The sequence below is a fragment of the Nerophis lumbriciformis genome, linkage group LG23 (assembly GCF_033978685.3).
Source record: "Nerophis lumbriciformis linkage group LG23, RoL_Nlum_v2.1, whole genome shotgun sequence".
In the NCBI taxonomy this organism is placed as follows: Eukaryota; Metazoa; Chordata; class Actinopteri; order Syngnathiformes; family Syngnathidae; genus Nerophis; species Nerophis lumbriciformis.
In genome coordinates this window covers 3,321,751-3,344,594 of record NC_084570.2, presented here as the reverse complement: position 1 = coordinate 3,344,594, position 22,844 = coordinate 3,321,751, and the positions used below count along the sequence as shown (strand labels likewise).

At 39.9% G+C, this 22,844-nt stretch overlaps 1 protein-coding gene across 1 annotated transcript in view; it reads left to right on the top strand.

Moving 5' to 3' along the window:
* spega (striated muscle enriched protein kinase a) overlaps positions 1-22,844 on the top strand; it is a 126,944-nt gene that overhangs the window by 33,846 nt on the left and 70,254 nt on the right. Inside the window, exons 2-7 of the mRNA XM_061985373.1 lie at positions 12,653-12,751; positions 15,863-16,013; positions 16,863-17,603; positions 17,681-18,009; positions 21,092-21,220; positions 21,303-21,485. Coding sequence (XP_061841357.1) covers positions 12,653-12,751; positions 15,863-16,013; positions 16,863-17,603; positions 17,681-18,009; positions 21,092-21,220; positions 21,303-21,485 — 1,632 coding nt within the window. The remainder of the gene's footprint in view (positions 1-12,652; positions 12,752-15,862; positions 16,014-16,862; positions 17,604-17,680; positions 18,010-21,091; positions 21,221-21,302; positions 21,486-22,844) is intronic.

Here is a 22,844-nt window from a genome sequence, read left to right as displayed (position 1 = left end):
AATTTAATTGTAATTTTGAAGAATTCATCTGAATGTGCATGAATTATATCTGTTCAAAATGGTTAGAAATGTCACATGTTAAATGTTTAAATATTAACTGTCAGTTTACTGTACTGTGCCAACTGTACTACTATATGAGTACGTATTTTCTATTGTTTCATTGAAAATAAAACAGCAAAGTCCATTTGGCTGTCATCTGTTTTAATTAAGAGACACATTTGTGTCAAAGTCATGATTTTTTTTTATTAAAGACCTCACACTGCAAAAACTGAAATCTTAGTAAGATTAAATATCTCAAATAAGGGTGATATTTGCTTATTTTCTGTCTGATAAGCTAATTCTTCTCATTAAGCAGATTTTATGTTAGAGTGTTTTACTTGTTTTAAGGGTTTTGGTCCTAAATGATGTCAGTAAGATATTACAGCTTGTTGCTGAGATTTGATGACCTATATTGAGTAAAACATGCTTGAAACTAGAATATCAACTGTTGCAAAGCTGTGTCATCAACACTCACAAGTATAAACTCCGTTTCCATATGAGTTGGGAAATTGTGTTAGATGTAAATATAAACGGAATACAATGATTTGCAAATCATTTTTCAACCCATATTCAGTTGAATGCACTACAAAGACAAGATATTTGATGTTCAAACTTATAAACTTTATTTTTTTTTGCAAATAATAATTAACTTAGAATGTCATGGCTGCGACACGTGCCAAAGTAGTTGGGAAAGGGCATGTTCACCACTGTGTTACATGGCCTTTCCTTTTAACAACACTCAGTAAACGTTTGGGAACTGAGGAGACACATTTTTGAAGCTTCTCAGGTGAAATGATTTCCCATTCTTGCTTGATGTACAGCTTAAGTTGTTCAACAGTCCGGGGGTCTCCGTTGTGGTATTTTAGGCTTCATAATGCGCCACACATTTTCAATGGGAGACATGTCTGGACTACAGGCAGGCCAGTCTAGTACCCGCACTCTTTTACTATGAAGCCACGTTGATGTAACACGTGGCTTGGCATTGTCTTACTGAAATAAGCAGGGGCGTCCATGGTAACGTTGCTTGGATGGCAACATATGTTGCTCCAAAACCTGTATGTACCTTTCAGCATTAATGGTGCCTTCACAGATGTGTAAGTTACCCATGTCTTGGGCACTAATACACCCCCATACCATCACAGATGCTGGCTTTTCAACTTTGCGCCTATAACAATCCGGATGGTTCTTTTCCTTTTTGGTCCGGAGGACACGACGTCCACAGTTTCCAAAAACAATTTCAAATGTGGACCCATCAGACCACAGAACACTTTTCCACTTTGTATCAGTCCATCTTAGATGAGCTCAGGCCCAGCGAAGCCGACGGCGTTTCTGGGTGTTGTTGATAAACGGTTTTCGCCTTGCATAGGAGAGTTTTAACTTGCACTTACAGATGTAGCGACCAACTGTAGTTGCTGACAGTGGGTTACTGAAGTGTTCCTGAGCCCATGTGGGGATATCCTTTACACACTGATGTCGCTTGTTGATGCAGTACAGCCTGAGGGATCAAAGGTCACGGGCTTAGCTGCTTACATGCAGTGATTTCTCCAGATTCACTGAACCCTTTGATGATATTACGGACCGTAGATGGTGAAATCCCTAAATTCCTTGCAATAGCTGGTTGAGAAAGGTTTTTCTTAAACTGTTCAACAATTTGCTCACGCATTTGTTGACAAAGTGGTGACCCTCGCCCCATCCTTATTTGTGAATGACTGAGCATTTCATGGAATCTACTTTTATACCCAATCATGGCACCCACCTGTTCCCAATTTGCCTGTTCACCTGTGGGATGTTCCAAATAAGTGTTTGATGAGCATTCCTCAACTTTATCAGTATTTATTGCCACCTTTCCCAACTTCTTTGTCATGTGTTGCTGGCATCAAATTCTAAAGTTAATGATTATTTGCGAAAAAAAAAAAAAGTTTATCAGTTTGAACATCAAATATGTTGTCTTTGTAGCATATTGTAATTTTGAAGAATTTATCTGAATGTGCATTAACTATTTCTGTTCAAAATTGTTAGAAATGTCACATGTTAAATGTTTAAATATTAACTGTCAGTTTACTGTACTGTGCCAACTGTACTACTATATGAGTACGTATTTTCTATTGTTTCATTGGAAATAAAACAGCAAAGTCCATTTGGCTGTCATCTGTTTTAATTATGAGACACAATTGTGTCAAAGTCATGATTTTTTTTTTCGTGCTTGAAAGACATTATTACTTTAAAAAAGTAGTTTTATACTTGTGAGTGTTGATGACACAGCTTTGCAACAGTTGATATTCTAGTTTCAAGCATGTTTTACTCAATATAGGTCATCAAATCTCAGCAAAAGCTGTAATATCTTACTGAGATCATTTAGGACCAAAACACTTAAAACATACTTGCCAACCCTCCCGGATTTACCGGGAGACTCCCGAAATTCAGCGCCTCTCCCGAAAACCTCCCGGGACAAATTTTCTCCCGAAAATCTCCCGAAATTCAGGCGGAGCTGGAGGCCACGCCCCCTCCAGCTCCATGCGGACCTGAGTGACGTGTCGACAGCGGCCAGCCTGTTTTCACGTCCGCTTTCCCACAATATAAACAGCGTGCCGGCCCAATCACATTATAACTGTAGAATGATCGAGGGCGAGTTCTTGGTTTCTTATGTGGGTTAATTGTTAGGCAGTTTCATTAACGTCCTCCCAGCGCGGTAACAACACACAACAACAGCAGTCACGTTTTTGTCTACCGTAAAACAGTTCTTCTGCCGTACACAGCAATGTTATGACACTCTTAAACAGGACAATACAGCCATCTACTGTACATGCATATGTGACAATAACATCTAGGGATTTTAGAGAGTGCAGTGCACAACTGCTATACTATATATATATATATATATATATATATATATGTCTTAATAAGGTTATCCAAAAAATAGTGCTCGATACCGTAGTAGAGCGCAAAAAAAATCTCCTGACGATTGAGGGTACCCCCCTCATGAAACAGGCCTGTAGAGATGAAATAGTCTTGTGATTTTTTTCCCCCACACATACATATATATATATATATATATATATATATATATATATATATATATATATATATATATATATATATATATATATATATATATATATATATATAAAATAAATATATATTTATATATAGCTAGAATTTGTCACGACTAGGACCATGGCTTGGTTTGTTCTCCCGAGGTGCAAGTGAATTGGACCAGATGTGGCGTGAAGGTGAATACATGATTTATTTAAACACTATAACTACAAAAAAGTACAAACAAAAAGCGCGCACAGTGGCGGAGAAAACGACTTGGCTATGAAAACAAATACTTGCACAAAGGCAGAAACTATGAACAACAAAAAACACTAACTGTGGCTTAATAAACAAAAACTTACTTGGCATGGAACCGGCATGAAAAAAGAGCAGCAAGGGTCATAAGGGTGTGGAGAGTGTGCAGAAGCATAAATGCGGGATGTCACCAGAAAGACAAACTGAAAACAATGAACTTAAATACTACAGACATGATTAACGAAAACAGGTGCGTGACTCAAAACGGGAAACAGGTGCGTGACGTGACAGGTGAAAACTAATGGTTGCTATGGTGACAAAACAAAAGTTCACAAAAAGTCCAAAAACAAAACCGAACATGACCAAAACAAAAACATGATCACACAGACATGACAGAATTCACTGAAAGTCAAGTATTTCATATATATATATATATATATATATATATATATACCTTGGTATTTACCGTGATGACGGACTGGCAGTGTGTCGCGCCTCGCCAAGGAGCAGCGAGAATACCAAGAAGCGCATATGCCAAATTTTCTAAGAGAACGGCCTACGGATCACGATTGAAGCCAACAAGCAAACCGTCAACTTTCTTGACGTAACTTTCAACCTGAGAAATAACAGCTACCAACCATTCACGAAACCCAACACAACACTCCAATACGTGCACCATGACAGCAACCATCCACCCACCACCACGAAAAGAATACCTACCGGAATCAATAAAAGGCTATCGATGCTGTCATCTAGCAAAGCTGAATTTGACCAAGCAACCCCCCCGTACCAAAAAGCCCTTGATGAAAGCGGATACAATTTCACCCTTACCTATGAACCCACACCAGGAAACCAGCCAAAAAAGAACAGAAAACGAAACGGCATCATCTGGTACAACCCCCCATACAGCAAAAACGTCTCAACGAACATTGGACACAAATTCCTCAACCTGATTGACAAACACTTTCCCAAAGACAACAACCTAAGAAAAGTATTCAACAAGAACAACATCAAATTGAGCTACAGCTGCATGAACAATATACGACAAATCATCTCAAACCACAACAAAACAATTGCAAATGAGCCGTCGACCCCCAGTCAGAACGACTCCAAAACCAACAAAGCATGTAACTGTCGAAAGAAACCTGATTGCCCCCTCAACGGGGGATGCTTACAAACATCAGTTGTCTACCAATCTAAGGTAATACGCAAGGACATTAACACATCCGACACATATGTAGGATTAACCGAGGGTGAATTCAAAACCAGATGGAACAACCACAAGGCTTCTTTCAGGAACAAAAACCTGCGAAATACCACAGAACTCAGCAAACACATTTGGGACCTCAAAGACAATAATGTTGAATATTCAATAACATGGCAAATTCTTGCATCCAGCACACCTTACAATAGTGGTAATAAAAGATGCAACCTATGCTTGAAAGAGAAACTGTTTATTATCTACCGTCCAGACCTGTCATCCCTCAACAAGCGCAGCGAAATTGTCACAGCATGCCGCCATAGACGAAAACACCTCCTAGGTAACACATGAACCAATCACCACGCCCCTAGGCCAGCCTGTACCCACCCACTCTGTGCCCTATATAAAACCATGGTATGCGAATGCTCCCATTAAAATCTCCTGACGATTGAGGGTACCCCCCCTCATGAAACAGGCCTGTAGAGATGAAATAGTCTTGTGATTTTTTTTCCCACACATACATATATTGCGCTCTACTACGGTATCGAGCACTATTTTTTGGATAACCTTATTAAGACATATATATATATATATATATATATATATATATATATATATATATATATATATATATATATATATATATATGTATATATATATATATGTATGAATTACTTGACTTGGTGAATTCTAGCTGTAAATATACTCTTCCCCTCTTAACCACGCCCCCTCACTCAACCACGCCCCAGGACCACGCCCCTCCCCACCCCCCACCTCCCGAAATCGGAGGTCTCAAGGTTGGCAAGTATGACTTAAAACAAGTAAAACACTCTAACATAAAATCTGCTTAGTGAGAAGAATTATCTTATCAGACAGAATATAAGCAAATATCACCCTTATTTGAGAAATTTCATCTTACTTAGATTTCAGTTTTTGCAGTGTGGCATTTTGTTCCTTACAAGTGTATGTAAACTTTTGACCACACTTTGCATTGTGTGCAAACAAGAGAATCTTTGTCGCTGCTGAGTAACACTTTGTGCTCTGTCTTGTTGCAGAGGAGCGGCCATTCCACAAGGACATTTGGCAGATTCACCCATGGTGTGTTGTCATTATGAGCTTTCCTCGCATTGTGTTCCATCCTGCGCACGTCAGCCTTTTGAATTATCCAAGTAATGACTTTGGCTGCCGTACATTAAGTGCCACAACAGGGAGTGGTTAGTGGTGTGCACCCAGCCCCCACCATGCAACACTTTTGCAATCATGCCCTCGAGTGAATGGCGTCTGACCCCATCGAGACGTCGCGTGCGATCATTTTTCAATTTCAGAGTCCTGCTTCACTCCAGAGTACGAGTATATGTAAATGAGTTCCGTCGCGCAATCCTAATTTTAATGCAGCGGGGTGGATGAAAGTGGGAAAAAGTGCCAAACCGAGTGATTACTTTAATGCTGATTGTTGATGTTGCAACGGCTTTCTTACTATTAGGCCCGCCTGCTGGAATTATCTAATCAGGATCTGGCTTGACGGGGCGCAGCTCAATGAGTATCTGTCCGGCCAACCGCTGATTTTTAACCTCGAATGGGTACGAAGAGGATTGGTCGTGTGGGTGAGAGGGATGCTGGTTTCCATAGTAACGGTGCTCTCCCGTCTGCCCTCTCTTGCTGCCACTACGGAAGCGAAGTTTTCCGCTCCTGCCGAAAACAAAGCTACGGTAAAACCCATCTCTTTTTGACTCACGAATGGTCCGTCGTTCTTTTCTTTCCCCCTTTTTTGTGGTTTCACCCGCCATTGCAATGTGTTTCCAGCATTCTTTTTCCTCCTCCATGTCATTTGGATGGGGTTTCTTTCACAGATGTATGGTTTCACTCTCCACACCCATCTTTTTTTTTCATGTGTTTGTTTAAGGACGCCGTTTTTGGGATTAAAAATGAGACATTGAGACTTTTATAACAGGCAATTGGATGCATGGGATAAACACTATATTGTCAAAAGTATTTGGCCACCTGCCTTGACTCACATATGTTCAAGTTACCGTATTTTTCGGACTATAAGTCGTAGTTTTTTTCATAGTTTGGCCGGGCTCCAGTGCGACTTATATACAGGTAAAAGCCAGTAAATTAGAATATTTTGAAAAACTTGATTTATTTCAGTAATTGCATTCAAAAGGTGTAACTTGTACATTATATTTATTCATTGCACACAGACTGATGCATTCAAATGTTTATTTCATTTAATTTTGATGATTTGAAGTGGCAACAAATGAAAATCCAAAATTCCGTGTGTCACAAAATTAGAATATTACTTAAGGCTAATACAAAAAAGGGATTTTTAGAAATGTTGGCCAACTGAAAAGTATGAAAATGAAAAATATGAGCATGTACAATACTCAATACTTGGTTGGAGCTCCTTTTGCCTCAATTACTGCGTTAATGCGGCGTGGCATGGAGTCGATGAGTTTCTGGCACTGCTCAGGTGTTATGAGAGCCCAGGTTGCTCTGATAGTGGCCTTCAACTCTTCTGCGTTTTTGGGTCTGGCATTCTGCATCTTCCTTTTCACAATACCCCACAGATTTTCTATGGGGCTAAGGTCAGGGGAGTTGGCGGGCCAATTTAGAACAGAAATATCATGGTCCGTAAACCAGGCACGGGTAGATTTTGCGCTGTGTGCAGGCGCCACGTCCTGTTGGAACTTGAAATCTCCATCTCCATAGAGCAGGTCAGCAGCAGGAAGCATGAAGTGCTCTAAAACTTGCTGGTAGACGGCTGCGTTGACCCTGGATCTCAGGAAACAGAGTGGACCGACACCAGCAGATGACATGGCACCCCAAACCATCACTGATGGTGGAAACTTTACACTAGACTTCAGGCAACGTGGATCCTGTGCCTCTCCTGTCTTCCTCCAGACTCTGGGACCTCGATTTCCAAAGGAAATGCAAAATTTGCATGGTTGGGTGATGGTTTGGGGTGCCATGTCATCTGCTGGTGTCGGTCCACTCTGTTTCCTGAGATCCAGGGTCAACGCAGCCGTCTACCAGCAAGTTTTAGAGCACTTCATGGTTCCTGCTGCTGACCTGCTCTATGGAGATGGAGATTTCAAGTTCCAACAGGACGTGGCGCCTGCACACAGCGCAAAATCTACCCGTGCCTGGTTTACGGACCATGGTATTTCTGTTCTAAATTGGCCCGCCAACTCCCCTGACCTTAGCCCCATAGAAAATCTGTGGGGTATTGTGAAAAGGAAGATGCAGAATGCCAGACCCAAAAACGCAGAAGAGTTGAAGGCCACTATCAGAGCAACCTGGGCTCTCATAACACCTGAGCAGTGCCAGAAACTCATCGACTCCATGCCACGCCGCATTAACGCAGTAATTGAGGCAAAAGGAGCTCCAACCAAGTATTGAGTATTGTACATGCTCATATTTTTCATTTTCATACTTTTCAGTTGGTCAACATTTCTAAAAATCCCTTTTTTGTATTAGCCTTAAGTAATATTCTAATTTTGTGACACACGGAATTTTGGATTTTCATTTGTTGCCACTTCAAATCATCAAAATTAAATGAAATAAACATTTGAATGCATCAGTCTGTGTGCAATGAATAAATATAATGTACAAGTTACACCTTTTGAATGCAATTACTGAAATAAATCAAGTTTTTCAAAATATTCTAATTTACTGGCTTTTACCTGTATGTTTTTTTTCCTTTTTTATTATGCATTTTTGGCAGGTGCGACTTATACTCCAAAAAATACGGTAAGTTAAAGTACCAATTATTATCACACACACTCTAGGTGTGGTGAATTTTGTCCTCTGCATTTGACCCAACCTTGTTCACCCCTTGGGAGGTTGAGGGGAGCAGTGGGCAGCATTTTTGGTGATTTAACCCCCAATTTCAACCCTTGATGCTGAGTGCCAAGCAGGGAGGTAATGGGTCTCATTTTTATAGTCTTTGGTATGACCTGGCTGGGGTTTGAACCCACAACCGGACACTCTAACCACTAGGCCACTGAGTAGGTCTATGAACTTGAAGTGCCATCCCATTACTAACCCATAGGGTCCGATATGACGTCGGTCCACCTTTCGCAGCTATTACAGCTTCAACTCTTCTGGGAAGGCTGTCCACAAGGTCGCGGAGTGTGTTTATAGGTATTTTCCACATTGTAAAAAACAATTCTGTAAAAAAACAGTCATCTACTGGCACCATCAAATTAAAGTAAAACACTGTAAACCAAATAATGATCAAAAACATTATTTTCATGAAACGTTTTGCGGAAAAATATCGTAATTTTACAGATTTTTACTAAATTATTAAGATCAACCACCTTTAATAAAGTGACGATGCAAACAGTTCTGCAGAAAAATACCTTTATTCTACAGAGTTTTTCCAAATTATTACGATCAAACATCTTTAATGAAGTGACAATGCTGGCAGTTCCACAGAAAAATACCATTATTTTACAGATTTTTTCTGAATTTTTAAGACCAACCTCCTTTAATAAAGTGACGATGCAAACAGTTCTGCAGAAAAAATACCTTTATTTAGTTAGATTGTTAGTATGGACATAGACTTTTATATAACAAGCTACATATTTAATGAAAGATAATTCCTGTAATTTTACATGAATTTGAAAGTAATTTAAGAAAACAGAAAATGCTATGTATAATTAATTTGGTATTTTTCTGTAAAAAAAATAAAAATATACATAGTTTGTCATTACTGGCATATTACTTAAAATAACAGGCGGATTGTTTATTTACAGATAATGTCTTCAATTCTACAGTTTTATAAACTATTTAAAAAAAATTGAAAAACACAGTAGAAATTTAGAGTAAATTAACCATAAAAATAGGATTTTTTTTTTACAGTGCACCATTCTTCCTAAAGCGCATTGGTGAGGTCACACACTTATGTTAGGTCGAGAAGGCCTGGCTCTCAGTCTCTGTTCTAATTCATCCCAAAGGTGTACTATCGGGTTCAGGTCAGCTATTACAGCTTCAACTCTTCTGGGAAGGCTGTCCACAAGGTCGCGGAGTGTGTTTTATAGGTATTTTCCACACTGTAAAAAAAAAAATCTGTAAAAAAACAGTCATCTACTGGCAGCTATGGCTGCCAAACGAAAACCATCAAATTAAAGTAAAACACTGTTAACCAAATAATGATCAAAAACATTATTTTCATGAAACGTTTTGCGTAAAAATATCGTAATTTTACAGATTTTTACTAAATTATTAAGATCAACCTCCTTTAATAAAGTGACGATGCAAACAGTTCTGCAGGAAAAATACCTTTATTCTACAGAGTTTTTCCAAATTATTACGATCAAACACCTTTAATGAAGTGACAATGCTGGCAGTTCCACAGAAAAATACCATTATTTTACAGATTTTTTCTGAATTGTTAAGATCAACCTCCTTTAATAAAGTGACGATGCAAACAGTTCTGCAGAAAAAATACCTTTATTTAGTTAGATTGTTAGTATGGACATAGACTTTTATATAACAAGCTACATATTTAATGAAAGATAATTCCTGTAATTTTACATGAATTTGAAAGTAATTTAAGAAAACAGAAAATGTTTTGTATAATTAATTTGGTATTTTTCTGTAAAAAAAATAAAAATATACATAGTTTGTCATTACTGGCATATTACTTAAAATAACAGGCGGATTGTTTATTTACAGATAATGTCTTCAATTCTACAGTTTTATAAACTATTTAAAAAAAATAGAAAAATACAGTAGAAATTTAGAGTAAATTAACCATAAAAATAGGATTTTTTTTTTTACAGTACACCATTCTTCCAAAAGCGCATTGGTGAGGTCACACACTTATGTTAGGTCGAGAAGGCCTGGCTCTCAGTCTCCGTTCTAATTCATCCCAAAGGTGTACTATCGGGTTCAGGTCAGCTATTACAGCTTCAACTCTTCTGGGAAGGCTGTCCACAAGGTCGCGGAGTGTGTTTTATAGGTATTTTCCACACTGTAAAAAAAAAAATCTGTAAAAAAAACAGTCATCTACTGGCAGCTATGGCTGCCAAACGAAAACCATCAAATTAAAGTAAAACACTGTAAACCAAATAATGATCAAAAACATTATTTTCATGAAACGTTTTGCGGAAAAATATCGTAATTTTACAGATTTTTACTAAATTATTAAGATCAACCACCTTTAATAAAGTGACGATGCAAACAGTTCTGCAGGAAAAATACCTTTATTCTACAGAGTTTTTCCAAATTATTACGATCAAACACCTTTAATGAAGTGACAATGCTGGCAGTTCCACAGAAAAATACCATTATTTTACAGATTTTTTCTGAATTTTTAAGATCAACCACTTTTAATAAAGTGACGATGCAAACAGTTCTGCAGAAAAAATACCTTTATTTAGTTAGATTGTTAGTATGGACATAGACTTTTATATAACAAGCTACATATTTAATGAAAGATAATTACTGTAATTTTACATGAATTTGAAAGTAATTTAAGAAAACAGAAAATGCTATGTATAATTATTTTGGTATTTTTCTGTAAAGAAATTAAAAATATACATAGTTTGTCATTACTGGCATATTACTTAAAATAACAGGCGGATTGTTTATTTACAGATAATGTCTTCAATTCTACAGTTTTATAAACTATTTAAAAAAAATTTGAAAAATTACAGTAGAAATTTAGAGTAAATTGACCATAAAAATAGGATTTTTTTTTTTACAGTGCACCATTCTTCCTAAAGCGCATTGGTGAGGTCACACACTTATGTTAGTTCGAGAAGGCCTGGCTCTCAGTCTCCGTTCTAATTCATCCCAAAGGTGTACTATCGGGTTCAGGTCAGCTATTACAGCTTCAACTCTTCTGGGAAGGCTGTCCACAAGGTCGCGGAGTGTGTTTTATAGGTATTTTCCACACTGTAAAAAAAAAAATCTGTAAAAAAACAGTCATCTACTGGCAGCTATGGCTGCCAAACGAAAACCATCAAATTAAAGTAAAACACTGTAAACCAAATAATGATCAAAAACATTATTTTCATGAAACGTTTTGCGGAAAAATATCGTAATTTTACAAATTTTTACTAAATTATTAAGATCAACCACCTTTAATAAAGTGACGATGCAAACAGTTCTGCAGGAAAAATACCTTTATTCTACAGAGTTTTTCCAAATTATTACGATCAAACACCTTTAATGAAGTGACAATGCTGGCAGTTCCACAGAAAAATACCATTATTTTACAGATTTTTTCTGAATTGTTAAGATCAACCTCCTTTAATAAAGTGACGATGCAAACAGTTCTGCAGAAAAAATACCTTTATTTAGTTAGATTGTTAGTATGGACATAGACTTTTATATAACAAGCTACATATTTAATGAAAGATAATTACTGTAATTTTACATGAATTTGAAAGTAATTTAAGAAAACAGAAAATGCTATGTATAATTATTTTGGTATTTTTCTGTAAAAAAAATATAAATATACATCATTACTGGCATATTACTTAAAATAACAGGCGGATTGTTTATTTACAGATAATGTCTTCAATTCTACAGTTTTATAAACTATTTAAAAAAAATAGAAAAATTACAGTAGAAATTTAGAGTAAATTGACCATAAAAATAGGATTTTTTTTTACAGTGCACCATTCTTCCAAAAGCGCATTGGTGAGGTCACACACTTATGTTAGTTCGAGAAGGCCTGGCCCTCAGTCTCCGTTCTAATTCATCCTAAAGGTGTACTATCGGGTTCAGGTCAGGACTCTGTGCAGGCCAGTCAAGTTCATCCACACCAGACTCTGTCATCCATGTCTTTATGGACCTTGCTTTGTGCAGTGGTGCACAGTCATGTTGGAAGAGGAAGGGGCCCGCTCCAAACTGTTCCCACAAGGTTGGGAGCATGGAATTGTCCAAAATGTTTTTGGTATCCTGGAGCATTCAAAGTTCCTTTCACTGGAACTAAGGAGCCAAGCCCAACTCATCATTTGGATGGGTGGCCAAATACTATTGGCAATGTAGTGTATATTTCCCATATATTTCTCAGCCCATAAAAAGAGGAGTAAGGTCCCCCAAGGGAACCTTACTCATCTTATTTCCTCCTCTTTCACCTCCCGTCATTTATTTCTGTTTTTGTTCCAGACTCTGAGAACACAGAAGATGAGACCACAGAGCCCCAGGTGGAACCCAAAGGAGGGGCAGGGAGGCACCATGAAAAGGGCGCCCGAAAAGGACCTTCAGGTATTTATGCCGACATTTCAACACTTATACGCAATAGAGACCAAATGTAATCTGGAAAATAACAAATTGTATGTATTTCAAATAAAAAATCAAATAGAAGGTATACAATTGTGTGACTATGAGGACTCTATGACACCAATGAAATAATGCTTATAAAGAGAGAGCAAATAAATAACAACACAAACAACCATCTTAAATCTAACACTAACCCTAATCTTACATCATTTTGATGATTTTTTTATTTTTTTATTAATTTGTTGTTGTTACGTGTACAGGAGGAAGGAGACGGCACAGACAGGAGGGATGTCGTTTAGCTCTAGGTTTATTAATATATATACTTAATATATATAAATAATAACTTAAATGTGTGTACTAATCCAAAATGTGTGTGTTTATATGTAGAGATTAGCTGTAGTGTGTTACCGGTAGTGTTGAACGAGAGACGCGGAAGTCCCATAGGGGCGAGGCAGGGTCGTACGTCCGTGAACACATGCAGGAAGTCAGGGGCAATAGCGAGGTGTCAAAAGTCCGTGTCCAGGCGGGAGGTCGAGATCCCAGATGCAGCCAGGGAACCAGAGGGAACGCGGGGAAACGAGACACACCGCTCGTGATGTGGGAACGAAGGCAGGCTGCAGAGAGGCGACGGGAAGGACACGAGACAAATAAACACGACGGGGGAGAAAACACTGAGAGAGAAACGAATCCATGGAGTTAGACGGGTTTGGCTTACTGTACAGGACAGGTAGCTACGTTCTGGCCCGGGATAGCAGGTTGTGCTGGCTTATGAAGCCAGGTCTCATCACCAGCTTCAGGTGTGTTGATTGCCGGTGATGGATTGCAGCTGCTTGTTGCAGCCGGACTGGCACCCAGCGCAGCACACACATGAATGTGCACTGACGTGCGCCCGGGCCATGACAGTTGTGTTCCAATTCAACTAAACTAACATAACTGGACTTATTTAAAATACTTTTGGCACACCTGAGAATATCTGTCTAATCCAGTTCTATTCAACAGGTGGCCTGGGGGCCAAATCCGGCCTGGGATTGACACCAGACCGGCCCGTATTTATAGCTAGAATTCACAGAAATTCAAGTATTTCTTATATATATATATATATATATATATATATATATATATATATATATATATATATATATATATAGTACAGTACACAGTAATGAAATCACAGTTGTTCTACTAACAGTACTGTACTTTCTGCTTACTTTTAAAAACAACAACACTTACCTTTCACTATTTGAGTAGCCTTTGTTTTGCCATTTGAGGACTGGCGAGCAATCTCTGAATTCACGGATTTGTTGAAAACATCCGCAAATGAGAACGGGATGTTGCTTGCAGCTATCAGCATAGCCATCTTTGTCTCAGGCCATGACTGTCTCTTCTTCGTTCTTCTGCTTCGTCTCTGTTATGTTTTTTGTACATTACTACTTGCCGTAGTTTTGAAGCAATGCATGATGGGAATCCGGATGTTGTGTGTCAGTGTATTAACGTGCCGGCTGGAATAAACACACGCTGAGAAATAGCTCCGTGCTTGCTTACTTTATGGGTTATAGATGATAACGGAGACATATAATAGTCTCCTTTTCAGGTGAGAGAGGACGCTAAAGGCAGTGCCTTTAAGGCACGCCCCAAATATTGTTGTCTGGCTGGAAATCGGGAGACATTCGGGAGAATGGTTGTCCCGGGAGATTTTCGGGAGAGGCACTGAAATTCGGGAGTCTCCCGGAAAATTCGGGAGGGTTGGCAAGTATGGTTGTCATGTGACCATTCAGGAGCTCCCAGTCATTTCTTGCTACTTCCTATATACAGCACGATTAAACAATGCTTGACAAAACTTGAAGTTTACCTGCACGTCCAAAGTGAGTCAGCCTCAACCCGGGCTTGGAACTGACTCGGGTTACTCAGCTATCACTAACAATAACTTGAGTCAAAAACAAGTCGTGAAAATCATCGGTTTACTCATGATGTACCATATTTTCCGCACCATAAGCCGCCCTGGGTTATAAGCCGCGCCTTCAATGAACGGCATATTTCAAAACTTTGTCCACCTATAAGCCGCCCCGTGTTATAAGCCGCATCTAACTGCGCTAAAGGGAATGTCAAAAAAACAGTCAGATAGGTCAGTCAAACTTTAATAATATATTAAAAACCAGCGTTCTAACAACTCTGTTCACTCCCAAAATGTACGGTAATGTGCAATCACAAACATAGTAAAATTCAAAATAGTGCAGAGCAATAACATCAATAACTTAATGTTGCTCGAACGTTAATGTCACAACACACAAAATAAACATAACGCTCACTTTCTGAAGTTATTCTTCATTCATAAATCCCTCGAATTCTTCTCCTTCGGTGTCCGAATTAAAAAGTTGGGCGAATACGGGATCCAAAATGGCCGGCTCCGTCTCGTCGAAGTCATTGCCTTCCGGAAAGCTCGGACCACAGTTGTGACCGAAATATCCGCCCAGGCATTTACGATCCACTGGCAGATGTTGGCGTATGTCGTCCGGCGCTGTCTCCCTGTCTTAGTGAAGGTGTGTTCGCCTTCGGTCATCCATTGTTCCCACGCCGTTCGCAGTCGTGCTTTAAATGCCCTGTTGACACCAATATCGAGCGGTTGGAGTTCTTTGGTTAATCCACCCGGAATGACGGCGAGTGTTGTATTTGTGTGCTTCACTTGTTTTTTGACACCATCTGTGATGTGGGCGCGCATGGAGTCGTATATCAACATGGAACACACAAAGGAAATGAAACGTAATACCCGCGCGCTTCTTCTTCTATGGGGGCGGGTGGTTGCTTACAGTAGAAGAAGAAGCGCTTCCTCTTCTATGGGGGCGGGTGCTTACCTTGGCGGTTGCTTACCGTAGAAGAAGAAGCGCTTCCTCTTCTACGGGGAAAAAAGATGGCGGCTGTTTACCGTAGTTGCAAGACCGAAACTTTATGAAAATGAATCTTAATATTAATCCATATATAAAGCGCACCGGGTTATAAGCCGCACTGTCAGCTTTTGAGTAAATTTGTGGTTTTTAGGTGCGGCTAATAGTGCGGAAAATACGGTACACTACATTCACACGGTTCTCTCTGTCCATACAGGAGAGGGGGATCGGATGATGGACTACAACCCCGATGGTTCCGATCGCCAGTCCACACTTCCAGGCTCGTATGACCCAATTGTAGAGCGGGAGCTCCGGACACTGAACTCTCGACCCCCAGGGCCCAACATGGACCCCACAAACCCATCCAGGCAAGCGCTTGGCAGCGGTCCTGCAGAAGGCCCCCTGCCTGTCCGTCACCTGGGTGTTGAGCCACTGATCCGGGCGTCTCACGCTAACCTTGCGCGCCCCCTTCAGGGGTCAGAGGAAAGTGTTTCTGTAGGCAGCGACTACTACGGCAGCATGTTCAGCCTCTACCGGGGGAGAACATTCTCCATGCCCTTATAGAAGATTCCAAAGTATCCTCCAACCCAAATTTTGAAAAGACGTTCAAGCCAGGCCACACATTCCCCATAAACCCAACTACGTCTTGTTAGCATTGCTCTGAGTTCTTTTCATTTACATTAGTTTTGGCAGCACACTTTCCTTTGACTTGATGTTGCTGTGACTTCCTCTTAACCCTTACATGTTACAAAGGCACTGACATTGTTTCTTTGGACTGTGAGTTCATTTGCTGCACGTGAACCGGACCCTCACCTTTCTACAAACACTTTGTATGCTTGCATTGGCATGAGTGAGTTTCTGACCTAAGTTACTATTAGCATGAACACAACTTTCTAATAGGGTTTCCCTTCGAGGCATGACCTTTTTTTTGTATTTCACATTTTTCAAGTCAAGATGTAACAGTTTATTTTTCACTTCACCACATTCAGATAACATTTTTGACCCATTGCTATACAAAGCCATACAAGTGGCTCCTTTTAACTTTGTTACTATGTCATCTGTGATTGTCTGGTATGTTCCAACTGAAAAAAATAGCAAAATGCAAGAATATTGAAACAAAGTGACACAGACAGATGTTTGTTCCTTCCAAAACTTCTGGTATCTCTAAAGGACATCTAACTAAATGCCTCGTTTCCCTCCAACCCTCATCCCTTCAGGACTCAAAACGATGAAGAATTATATGGGAGTTTCTCCCATGCGCCTCTGACCTCTCCTCAACCACCTCCCATCACACACATAAACCACACCAACGCCTCAAATCCAGGCGAGAATCAACCCAGACCTCCAAATGATTCAGATAAGGCCTCTGGCGTTGTGGCATCCAAAATGGCTCGTGCAGGGCCAAAGATCTCTGACAAGGTCCGGGCTTTTGAGGAGCGAAGGTTGAGTGTGGATCTGCCGGACCTTGTTGGATCTATTCCAGGGCTGGATTGTAGAGAAAAGAACAAGGAAGCCACACAAAAACGGACAGCCTTCAAGCAACGAGCCTCCTCTCTGGAGGACAACAACAGCTTCTCACAGCGCGTTCAGAGCTACCAGAACAAGTTCACGGAGGAACTGGACAGGATTAAAAAGCTTGTTAGAACAGACATAAAAAAAGCATATTCTACTGAGCAGCTACCACGAAAAGATTGTTTGATGACAAGCAAGGTGGAGCCCATCCCTCCAGAGGTGATTAAAAAACTGGAGGCAAGGCGAGATCTGGAAGGAACTCGAACCTGGGAGGCTGGCAGACCGCAAACTAAAGTTTCTAAAAGAGTGAAGCCAAACCCAAATAAAAACACAGCACATTACTCATCGCAAGGCAGCACTGGGAATAATAGTGTTGCCATGGAGACAGCACCAGTTCACCAGTTGCTAGGGCAACCATTGACAACAGCCAAGACCGGGCTCATCAGGTTTGAAGGGAAAAACATCTATTGACGAAGGTGTTAAACTATAAAATGACTCCGTTTTTCTTTGTGTTTGAATGCAGGGAAACCACACAGAGTTCTTCACACACTCTCGTTGCCGACTTACCAGAACACCGATGTCCTTCACGCAAGGACAAGGACAGATCCCACAGTCCGACAAGAAAAAGAGCATCGCCAGTCACGGTGAGGGAAGCCGGGTCGCAGTATCCAGCCAAGCCCCCGAGGCTCACCCCGTCACCCACGCCTTCCACCAGCCCACACCTGAAGAGATGCAAGGCCATTCCCGCCATCCTGGTGGAAGATGAAACCGTCCCGACTGAACATGATGCATGGGAAATGGGGAGGAAGGAGGGGAAACGTGACAAAGACAAGATCGGTCACTCTGAAGAAGGTAGATCTCACCTCTCTTATAACCGATTTTATAAACGAAAAGAGTTTCCTGATTTCAAGGTCTCTGTTGGTTTCAACATGTCAAATTCAAGACTTTTTAGGACTTTTTTTAGACCGTCTTGAAAATAATTTAAGACTAAGTAAAATCAGAGGTTCAGAATGAATTTTAAGTATATGAATTCATTCACTGCTCATTCAAATTGGAAAACAAAATTGATAAAATAACTAAAATACACCAGAAGCTTCTATAGTGTAAACTAAATATTAGCAAACATCGTAAGAGACAAATTTTCAGATTTGCCATAAAAGTGTTTTCTTGCAAAAGGTGCAGTGTGCTTCTGTCAGGCTTGGTCAAAAATAGGACTCAGATGCTGAGTGGGGAACAATCCGGCAGGCTTTTATTTTGAATGCTACTTTTCACCTCCAGAGACAGGGCAATTCAACAATGGCTATAATCTGACAAACTAGCCGAAAAGGTTCCACAAAAAGGGAACAACCGAAAATCAAAAGCATCAAAAATATCAATCGTGAACTATACATAGCGCAGAATTTAACTATGAAATTTATCAATAACAAAAAACGCTCCAAAAGGAGGAAGAAACAATGGCTATAAAACGTATTCACTGTTTCTTTGTAGAAAATTAGTTAACAGAATTTCACTCAAAAATTGAGAAAAAGAAGGAACTTCGACTGCAAAACTATATAACCAAAATCACTCTGCTGAAGAGGAGAAAGGGAAACTCAAAATACCAACAAGGGAATTCAGGATCAGGATACTCAAAAGCGAGACGAGACAAGGCTTGGGCATGCTTCTGGAGATGCACGAGATAACGAGACACTCTGGCACAGACCAAAGGGAGGCGTGGGCTTATAAGACACATGGGGGTAATGGGGAGCAGGTGGAAACAATCAGGGATCGGGGATGACGTGAGACTGATGACACTTAAGGAAGGGCAAGTGACCTGAAACGAGAGGAGAGTTACTTTTCAAACTAAGACATGAAATTCACATGACAAAAAAACCAAGACAAGACATCCCTCATCGCAGTGTGACAGCTTTATATTAAGTGTTTTCATGTAACATCAACATCAGCAATGGTAGAGGAAAGTACAACAATATACAGTCGCGATCAAAAGTTTACATACACTTGTAAAGAACATCATTTTATGGCTGTCTTGAATTTCCAATAATTTCTACAACTCTTGTTTTTTTGTGATAGAGTAATTGGAGCACATACTTGTTGGTCACAAAAAACATTCATGACGTTTGGTTCTTTTATTAATTTATTATGGGTCGACTGAAAATGTGACCGAATCTGCTGGGTCAAAAGTATACATACAGCAGTGACGTGCGGTGAGGTTGATGGGTGGTGAGGCACTGACTTCATCACAGTCAGATTTACAAACATAAGAACCCTAAAGAGTATCTTATTCACCATTTGATTGGCAGCAGTTAACGGGTTATGTTTAAAAGCTCATACCAGCATTCTTCCCTGCTTGGCACTCAGCATCAAGGGTTGGAATTGGGGGTTAAATCACCATAAATGATTCCCAGGCGCTGCTGCCCACTGCTCCCCACTGCTCCCCTCACCTCCCAGGGGGTGAACCAGGGGATGGGTCAAATGCAGAGGACAAATGTCATTACACCTAGTGTGTGTGTGACAATCATTGGTACTTTAACTTAACTTTAACTTTACACATACAAACTGTAGCACACAAAAAAGCACACTTAATAAAAAAAAGGTATTATGGTCTTACCTTTACTTAGAAATTAAGTCCATGCGCCACAACTAAAGCCCTCACTTAAACTTTCCACGTGCAAGATTGAATCTATTTAAAAAAGTGTAACCGAGGGTTTATAAATGTCGCCTATACTGTATGAAACTACAAAATAACAAACACGGAGGCTCCAGTTTACACGAGGACCACTTTATTTACCTTCTTTCAAAAACCTCCGCAACGTGACATCACTTCCGCTCTTAGCGCCTTCAAAATAAGAGCTCAAGGCATATACTGTATAACAGCGCATAACAGGAACTTAACATCACAAAGAGGAAAGCCCATGAAAATAGGTTACAAAAGTTATTTAATAAGAAGCCAAAAAGTGCAAAAACAATAATGTTCGTGTTGGAGGAGTTGTGAATTAGGTACACCTGCTGTCTGCAGGTGTATCTAATGTTGTGGCCCTGCAGTCATTCACAACTCCTCCAACACCAACATTATTGTTTTTGCACTTTTTGGCTTCTTATGAAATAATTTTTTTAAATAGATTCAATATTGCACGTGGAAAGTTTAAGTGTGGGCTTTAGTTGATATAACAATTCTACGGCGGGGGTGCAGGAGGCGAGCCTCAGCCAGTGCGTCTTTTGCAGCCGTTTTATGATCGCTCAGCACAATAAATACTTTACATACATACAGTTGTTGACAAAATACACTGTACATTATATACCTCAGCTAACTAAACTATGGAAATGTACAATATAGTTCATATAGCAATACAGTCTCACTGCACAGCAGGCCAGCAGTTAGCCGAGTCATTGCGCAATCCATGTTGCGGCACTGAGTGACGTGCCTCAACTGGCTGCTGTTCACCGCACCGTCTCTTCTCATTATTTGAACGGCAAATGTGAAAATTCAGCGATTTTGAATACAAATAATCTAAAACTGGTGAAGTTAAATGGAAAATAACTTTATAGTATAATCACTGGATACATATAACAATTAAATATATTTTTTTTCTTTTTACATTTTTTTTCTTTCCATGATGGCAGGTGAGGCCCCGCCTCACCTGCCTCTAGTGACTGCACGTCACTGACATACAGCAATATTAATATTTGCTTACATGTCCCTTGGCAAGTTTCACTGCAATAAGGCGCTTCTGGTTGAATTTCTGACCACTCCTCTTGACAAAATTGGTGCAGTTCAGCTGAATGTGCTGGTTTTCTGACATGGAGCTGTTTCAACCAGATTCAATTTAATTCAACCTGGATTTATAAATGCCAGTGTGCATGTAGACATCGTCAAAATTCAAGACAAGAAAAAATAAAGACAGAATATTAAGAAGCCTTTCCTTTTCTCTCCCAGGCATATCACCTGACGGTGACGAGGGAGCTGAACCACCAAGATTTAAGATGCCACTTAAAGACACCATTGCACCCTGCAGCTCCGAGGTCACGCTGACATGCAGAATCCGTGGCAAACCACCCCCTACAGGTACAGCCCAGGACTGCACTTGAATGCAGATAAGCACAAGTCAGGAAATCTCTTGAGGAATATTTCATGCTCTCTTCCTCAGTGATGTGGACAAAGAACGGCGAGGATATCCGAAACGATTCCCTCCGTGTGGTCAAGGCCGAGGGCCACAAGCATAGTCTGGTGATCAGGTGTACTGGGTCGAGTGATGCGGGATTGTATTGTGTGACAGCTGTCAACGCAGCAGGCAAAGCTTCCTGTAAGGCTACTCTCCACATCCTGTCAGGTGAGGACAGAAATGACTGCCTGAGACATTAGTTTCAGGAAATTATTTTGCATCCACACACTGATCTGTTCAAAGTGAATCAACAGACCGATGTTCACCTGCCGTCAGTGACACGTAGATCTGAGTGTCATCTGCATAGTTGTGGTAGGACACATTGAAGCTGCGTATTAGCTGGCCAAATGGCAGCATGTGCAAGTTGAACAATAGGGGTCCCAAAATCGAGCCCTAAGGAACCCCACAGGACAGTTACCAATTTCAACAACGTATGTCCTCTGATCGAGATAGGACTTGAACCAGTTAAGAGCAGAACCGGATATTCCTACCCTGTTTTCTAACCTCTGTATTAAGATAGTATGGTCAATTGTGACGAAGGCAGTGCTCAGGTCCAGCAGAACCAAGACTTTTCCTGCGTCTGTGTTCAGGAGGATGTCATTTGTCACCTTGATCAGTTCTGTTTCAGTGCAGTGGTGGGGCTTAACACCTGATTGGAAAGTATCAAACTCATTGTTAAACAGGAGAAAGTCATTAAGCTGTTGGTATACAACTTTTTTCCAGGGCTTTGCCCAAAAATGGCAGGTTTGATATGGGCCGATAGTTTTTCAGTACTGCTACTACCCTTCTTTAGGAAGGGCTTAATGACAGCAGTTTATAAGGCCTTTGTAAATGTTCCAGTCTGAAGTGAGACGTAAACTAGACGAGTGAATTGTGGTAACAAACAGCTCAGCACAGATTTTAGAAATCGTATAGGTGGTCTGAGGCAGCATGTTGATAGACTCAGGCTGTGGATGAAGTGTTTTGTCAGTGACAGAAGTCAAATGTGACAGCTCTAGTTGACTAGCTGGCTGCAGAGTAGCTATTTGTTTCCCAGGAATTATTGCATTTCTAATGCCTTGAACGTTATCATGAAAGCATTTTTCAAACGCATTGCACTTGGATGTAGAAATGAGTTCAATTGGAAGTAAAATTGCAGGGTTTGTTCATCTGTTTACCGTAGCAAACAGGACACGAGAGTTGTTACTACAGTTTGTGTTTCAGATAAATATTTTTCCATTGTTCTCCGCAAAGTCTGGTTGAACACATTTAGCTTCTCTTTGTAAATCTCATTATGAGTTTGGAGCTTTGATTCTTGCCATTTCCGTTGGGCTCTGCGGCACTCCCTTTAAAAATAAAATAAAATAATAAATATATATATATAATTCTTATTTTATTTTATTTATTATTTTATTTTATTTTTTTTAATTTTTTTTTAAATTTAAAATATAAAATAAATTAAATTAAATTAAATTAAAAAATGTATTTTTTTATTTTTTATTATTATCATTATTTTTAAAATTTGTCCTTTCTAATCCATTTTCTACC